Source organism: Leiobunum rupestre, chromosome 6 (genome assembly GCF_980474605.1).
Source record: "Leiobunum rupestre chromosome 6, qqLeiRupe1.1.hap1, whole genome shotgun sequence".
Lineage (NCBI taxonomy): Eukaryota > Metazoa > Arthropoda > Arachnida > Opiliones > Sclerosomatidae > Leiobunum > Leiobunum rupestre.
This window is the reverse complement of record NC_143389.1, coordinates 24,509,930-24,516,854: the sequence shown is the minus strand read 5'-3', so window position 1 is coordinate 24,516,854 and position 6,925 is coordinate 24,509,930. Positions and strand designations below refer to the sequence as shown.

At 32.0% G+C, this 6,925-nt stretch overlaps 1 protein-coding gene across 3 annotated transcripts; it reads left to right on the top strand.

The window, feature by feature from the left end:
* Positions 1-1,025: 1,025 nt before the first annotated feature.
* On the top strand, positions 1,026-6,531 carry DNAlig4 (DNA ligase 4). Of its 3 annotated transcripts, none has more exons than XM_090178805.1 (18): positions 1,026-1,084; positions 1,179-1,269; positions 1,440-1,635; positions 1,698-1,772; positions 1,836-1,937; positions 2,023-2,155; positions 2,556-2,731; positions 2,805-3,016; positions 3,084-3,229; positions 3,295-3,502; positions 3,566-3,813; positions 3,878-3,923; positions 4,193-4,487; positions 4,560-4,703; positions 5,462-5,715; positions 5,773-6,009; positions 6,072-6,224; positions 6,290-6,531. In XM_090178805.1, exons 3-18 carry the CDS (start codon positions 1,465-1,467, stop codon positions 6,432-6,434), a joined length of 2,745 nt encoding a protein of 914 aa, XP_090034931.1. In that variant the 5' UTR covers positions 1,026-1,084; positions 1,179-1,269; positions 1,440-1,464; the 3' UTR covers positions 6,435-6,531. The 3 variants fall into 3 exon arrangements, with proteins under 3 accessions (XP_090034931.1, XP_090034930.1, XP_090034932.1); XM_090178804.1 differs by having other exon boundaries at positions 1,051-1,084; positions 1,179-1,218; XM_090178806.1 differs by lacking the exons at positions 1,026-1,084; positions 1,179-1,269; positions 1,440-1,635; ... (1 more) ...; positions 1,836-1,937; positions 2,023-2,155 and adding an exon at positions 2,317-2,521 and having other exon boundaries at positions 2,601-2,731.
* Positions 6,532-6,925: the final 394 nt, after the last annotated feature.

Genomic DNA, 6,925 nt, shown 5'->3' with positions numbered 1-6,925 from the left:
CAATCCCCCAACTTTGAACAAAATCGGTGAGAACCACCTCGGGTCGTCTCCTCGTGAGTGTCGGACCCCTCGTATACAACAGTGCTTACGCGCGTACGGCGCGCGTACATCAACCTAACCTAACCTAACCTAACCAAACCTACGGTGCCTACGCGCGCGAAGGCGCGCGTACATCAACCTAACCTAACTAAACCTACGGTGCCTACGCGCCTTCGGCGCGCGTACATAAACCTAACCTAACGAAACCTACGGTGCCTACGCGCCTTCGGCGCGCGTACATCAACCTGACCTAATCTAACCTAACCTAACAAAGAAAGTAAATATATCCCCACCCAAATCCACTATAATTAGCCCTGTTCCCGTTAGGTTGCTGATTAAAAACATAAAAACTATTAAAAATAAGTCGCAAGATGACTTCGGCCCATAAATTCTGTAATATAACACAAATTATTTTATTACTCAATAAATTGAATTGAAATTGAAAATCAATACATTATAACTGAGTAGCCAAAATAGTATATCGTAGTTAAGTCCAAAAGTAATAGGACTACCGACGTGTACCCTACTATCTATCAATCTATCAAAATGAATAAATACGACCTGCTCTGTATATTCTACCCATATTGAATAGAATAACGTATTTTTTAATTTTGAAAATATACCATAGATTCTCAATGTTTCTTGAAAAGCTGGGGTTTATTTTAAATAAAATAAGTTTGTCCATTGATTGTTTAAAAAAAAAATTAAATAAAAAAGAAAGTGGCGACGGATACCTTATACTATAATTGTACCCTGTAATGCCATCCTCTCGATTTTCTCTATAATATGGCCTAAATTACAGACGGCTATGGATAGTCATTTTCTCGACGAACCTTGGGTCATATTGACCAGAAATTTGGAAACACTTATGTCTAGGACTGTTTGGGAAGCATCGACCCGGTGGGAATTTATCCTTTACTAGTCTACTTTTCAGCTTTTTAATTTGTAAACCGTTTCGTTAGAGTTTTTAATTTTTTGAGTGTTATGAAATATATCTAGTTATTCATTATATGTAATTTCATCCATATTAACTTGCAGTTAGTATGTATGTGTGACTTTTTATTGATGAAGTAGTTTTTTTTTAACTTTAAAAACGTTTTCTAAAATTTTTTACGCTATAATCGCCTATCCTGGAATAGTGTGAATTTCTTTAAGCGGCGGGACACGTGAAGTAACATAGTAAGTGTCAACGTTAAACACGACTAAAAAAATGTATTACTTTACTTGATGGTAAATATATTTAAATATTTATGTTAGTTTTAATTTTACAAACCCTGTATACACATTGCAATATGCAAATTAATATAAGTAAAATAACCCTAGCCCCTTTTAGATATGCCATTGATAATATGAGATTGTAAAATATTAAAATTTATGTGACTTACTGTATTTCTGTTAAGAACCTGAAGTACAACCAAATTCAAAATGAAAAAAACCGATGAGAGGATAAATTTTTCTGAATTGTGTAAAATCTGTGAGAAAATATCAAACAAGCCGAAGAGAGATGATAAAACAAAGTTTTTGGGATCATTTATTAATCATTGGCGGGAGTTTCATGATAAATTGTATTCAGATATTAAAGATGATGCTGCTAAAGTTAGTAATTTCTTAAAAAAATATTAATTTATTAAATAAATTAATAAGTATTTCCACTTTAGGATTTATTTTTTCCTTTTTTGAGGCTTTTGTTACCTCAATTTGAAAGAGAAAGAGGGCCATATGGGATTAAAGAAGTATTAAAAAAATTCAAACATTTGTTTTCATTTTATCAACACCAAGTAATTATTACAATTTAGAATACACTAGCAAAAATTTATATTGAAATTCTTTGCCTTGGCAAAGATGGCAGTGATGCCCAAAAACTACTGAACTTCAGAGCTCCAAAATCAGCTAAAGGGGTTGACTATATTTATTTTTGAAAAGATGGAATTCTATTGAAAAATGCTTCGAATAATAACAGTTAACTTATGTATTTTGTTTTAGGAAGCTGGAGACTTTGCTAGTGTAGCTGCTTTGGTTCTAAAAAATAGGTGTAAATCTTCTGGAAATTTAACAGTTGCGGAAGTTAATCAACATTTAGACAATATTGCATCTTTTAATGCTGAAAATAATAAAAGTATCAAACTGAGAATCAGTGGTGTAGCAACGAATAAATTATTAACTATTTTTAAATTTCAAAAAGTAGTTATTACACCTGTTAATGAAATTCTACAAAAAATTTATTATGATAAAGTTATAACTAAGGTTTTCAAATTCATCTTAAAGGTAATATAACCTGCAAAGCAATCTTTGCGGAAGACCCCTTCAATTTTTCCAATTACCCTCTACAGTGGCGCCAAACATTTCTAAAATCAAAGGCAAGAGTTGCAAACGTTGGTGTTCCACACCAAATACCAAGAATATGTGGCCCATCTTTAAAAATTCAAAATGATAAAAATATGGAAGAGTTCCCTGGTTGCTACACCAGTGCTGGGAAGTTCTTGTAACATTTTAAAAATATTTCCTTTATTTCATAGCTGAAGTAAAAAAGAATTTGAAAGTTTTGATTTGTAACACAACAGCAGAAGAACAGAAATGGTTGATTCGAATGATTCTAAAGGAAATGAAATTGGGCTTGAGCGAGCAATTAATACTACGATCATTTCATTCTGATGCTAAAGATTTATATGATGTTACCAGTAGCTTGCTTAAAGTATTTAAGATAAATTTATTGGTGATTCTTAAAATAAATATTGAATATTTAGAATATATGTATTTTTTATTAGGTCTGCACCCAACTAAAAGATCCATCTGTTAGACTCCATGAAATAGAAATCACACTTTTAAGTCCTTTCCGTCCAATGTTAGCTGGGAGAGCCAAAATAGATGAAGTTGAAAAAGTAATGAAACATGAAATGTTCTATATTGAAACCAAATTAGATGGTGAAAGAGTTCAAATTCATAAAGATGGAAATAATTTCAAATTTTTCTCTAGAAAGTATGTATATTTCACTGTAACATTGTTTTTTGTATTTAAGGCTAACGTATTTGCATTTAATTTTTAGTGGTATTGAATACACCCATGTTTATGGAAGTTCTCCTTTATCAGGAACCCTAACTCCCACTATAGCTAAGCTGTTCAGTGGAAATGTTGAAAATTGTATTCTTGATGGGGAAATGGTTGGATGGAATAAAGTTCTAAAATGCATTGGTATGTTTCAGCCTGTGCGAAGTGCACAATAACAAGTTTAATTTAATTGGTGTTCCCTACTATAGGCAGTAAAGGACAAAACTTTGATGTCAAAACCATAAAGGATGATGACCCTGAATTTCAACCCTGTTTCTGTGTATTTGACATATTGTTTTATAATGGAAAAGTTTTAACCAATGTCCCATTAAAAGAACGGTTGAAACAATTGGATGGGCTTTTCACCAGTGAGGATGGTAGAATGATGTACACACCTCGTAGGGAATCTAACTCGAAGTACGCAATATTGAATTATTATGTAACTAAAATTATTATACACAAAATATTCTATATTCAAAGGCTAGATGTAGTTGCTGCCTTAAATGAGGCCATAGATCGTAGAGAAGAAGGCATTATTATTAAAAATCCACTCTCAATATATAAACCAAATGATCGAGGATGTAGCTGGTGGAAATTAAAACCCGAATATGTTGATAGCCTCATGAACGAGTTGGATTTAATTATACTAGGAGGATATTTTGGTGAAGGAAGAAGGAAAGGAATTTTGTCTCACTTTCTACTAGGAGTTGCTGTGCAAAAGATTGATGGTAAATTGTATGGGAAATATGCTTATATTTATCACAATTCATAAGTGTTTTCTTGTTTCCTAAGGTAGTGAACCAGACACATTCCATTCTTTCTCAAAAGTTGGTTCTGGGTATGTCTACTTAAAGGGCCACAGAATCATTTAAATTTCATTAGTTTCGTACGCTAGTCTGTGTAAATAGGGCTGAAGAAATTCAGAATTCATGATTGGTCAGGTATGTTGTGTTATCATGAGGTACGGAAGTGTAGAAGCTATATGAAATTCGAGCTGATATTTTTCATATGATTCTGTGAACTTTAAATTAATGGTAGATTTAAATTAACAATCTTTACTATGATATTGAAAGTTATTCTGAGCTCTTTTAACCCACTACATTTCAGATATTCCCTACAAGAATTGTATCATCTGAACAACAAATTGAAAGCCAACTGGAAGGCTTATGATAAAAAGAAACCACCTCCTAACATACTATTGGCAACAGGACACAAAGAAAAACCTGATTTATGGATCGAACCTGCAAAATCTCAGATTGTTCAAGTGAAAGCTGCTGAAATAATTCAAAGTGATAGATTCAAGACAGGTTTTACTCTGAGATTTCCTCGAGTAGAAAAAGTGCGGTATGACAAACCTTGGAGTCAATGTTTAACGTTAACAGATCTGGAAACTTTACAGAAAGTACAGTTATCATGGCTTTATTTAAATATTAAATAATAATTATTTGATTATTAATGCTTTGACATATATTAGGAAGCTCAGGGGAAATTGGCTTCTCGGCACATGGAAGATGATGATGAATCTCCAACTAAGAAGAGAAGAGTTGTCCAAAGATATACAGTTGAAAAAACTTTGGCGCCACATTTTCGACCAACGGATGTTACAGACATCGAAATGGTTTTATATTATTAATAGCATAAATAACATAATAACAATAAGTATGGAAATTAAAAATAATTATCACCAAACTGATTTTCAGAGCTATTGCTCAACCTTGTTGTTTAGTTATTATCTTAGGACTCCAGTCTAGTGTATAAATTCACGTATGTATTGGAATTAAAAACAACGTTTTTCTGTACACTATAAAAACTTTTTAATACTGATAAAAGGTTAAACGTTACATGTTTCGGTCTATGGCGAGTACGCCGCCGTTGTCAAACGTTAGAGCAAATCTGAAGCTCCAACTTAAACCGCGCATCATCGAGGAATTCGAATTATATTTACCCTGAATTCCTCGATGATGCGCGGTTTAAGTTGGAGCTTCAGATTTGCTCTAACGTTTGACAACGGCGGCGTACTCGCCATAGACCGAAACATGTAACGTTTAACCTTTTATCATTATTAAAAAGTTTTTATAGTGTACAGAAAAACGTTGTTTTTTATTCCAATACATACGTGTAGTTGTTTAGTTCTCAGCACAGGACCCCCTACTATAGTATTTAATATGCCTTAGGCAAAATATACTACTACCAAAGATGATATCATGCTACATACAAGTTAGTTAGAGCGCAATCGAAGTTGAGCTTGCGAGAATGTCGGTGTCAAAATAGGTTTGGTCAGGAAATTTGCGATAAAACAATAGTGTCATTCTTATGTTACTTATGTTAATAGTGATAACCTTTGAACGAATTTATTGAATTTAAATTGACCTTTAGATTTCAGAAACCTTCTCTGGAAAAGAATTTTGCATAATGAATGGCTCAAACACTCATTCTAAAGCTGATTTGGAAAAAATTGTGACTAAACTCGGAGGTACTTTTACTCAAAATCCTAAAGACGAAACTTTCTGCATTGTATCTGATAATTTGGGATTGCGCACTAAAAATCTGATTAAAAGTTGTAAGCAATATGATGTTCTGAAAACAAGTTGGCTTCTACATTGTGAAAATGAGAAAAAATTAGTGAAATGGTTATATTTCAATTAAAGATGGTATATTTGAAAGACTATACAGATTTTTTTTAATAGGACGCCCTTTGATTTTTGGTTCAGCAAAGAAGAAACGGCTAGGAAACTAGCTGAAGATTTTGATGAATTTGGCAATAGTTATACAGAGCATCTTACAGTTGAAAACCTAAAACAAATCTTTGATAATATTCCAAAAGATAAATGCAGAGAAGTTGAAATGGACTCTGAAAACATTGCAGAGTTGGAGTTTGAATATTTCCCAAATAATTCCTCATTTAGTCTTTTCAGAACTTCGAAGTAATCTAAATTGTATCAAAATTTATTGAATTTTTTTCTATACAACATGAACTTTTTTATAGGATTTATATTGATAATAAACTAGTCCTAAGTGATCCCAATACAGTCATTCCTAATCACGAAACCCGAATTGCTGAACTGCAACTAATGTTTTATGGAGGACACATAATTTTGGAATTAGCAGATGAAGTATCTCATGTCATTGTTCACTCCAAGTATTTAATTTTAAGCCATACAATAAATTATGTATCCATAACTTCAATGCTTTTAATCATTTCAGAGATTTATCCAGAGTTCCTCGCTTGAAAGAACTCAACAAGGCTCGTGGAAAATTATTTCATTTGGTGACTGAGCAATGGGTTTTTGACAGTATTGAAGCTAAAACTATTAAAACAGAACGTTTTTACTATCCAAGTTCACTGTAAATGGCCTATATAGTAACTAATTAATTAATATTTTTCTTCTAATTTTCTTTTTTAAATTATTTAAAATTCTTTAATTTGTAAAAAGTTAACTTTTAATAACAAGCTATTTTTATAAAAAAAAATTAAAAAAATTTAAAAAAAATTTGAATATATTATTTAGTTTTCATAATATTGGGAACTAAAACATTTGATCCTTTAAAAATTTATTGAGTTTTGAATATTATTTTGCTGGCCAACAGATAAAATGATACCACATAGATTACTACTTAATTTCTGAATTATAAAGTGGCATAAGTCAAATAATAGACTAACAAAAAGCCTACCCGAGGTGGTTCTCACCAATATTGTTCAAAGTTGGGGGATTGTTAGATCTAGATATAAAATGAAAAAAGCTAGAGGTAAAAGTTTAGCAAGGCTTCCATTTTACCATGGCAACCAAAAATATTTTTGACAACATAAAGTGAAAAACAAGCCCGTAATTATTCGTCAAT

What these genes read in the sequence shown, in the direction of transcription:
- DNAlig4 (XM_090178805.1), top strand. Translation starts at nt 1,465, where the DNA reads ATGAAAAAAACCGATGAGAGGATAAATTTTTCTGAATTGTGTAAAATC. An exon ending in TTACCAGTAGCTTGCTTAAA is followed by an intron (nt 2,732 to 2,804) that starts GTATTTAAGATA and finishes ATTTTTTATTAG; the next exon opens with GTCTGCACCCAACTAAAAGA. An exon ending in TTCAAATTTTTCTCTAGAAA is followed by an intron (nt 3,017 to 3,083) that starts GTATGTATATTT and finishes TTTAATTTTTAG; the next exon opens with TGGTATTGAATACACCCATG.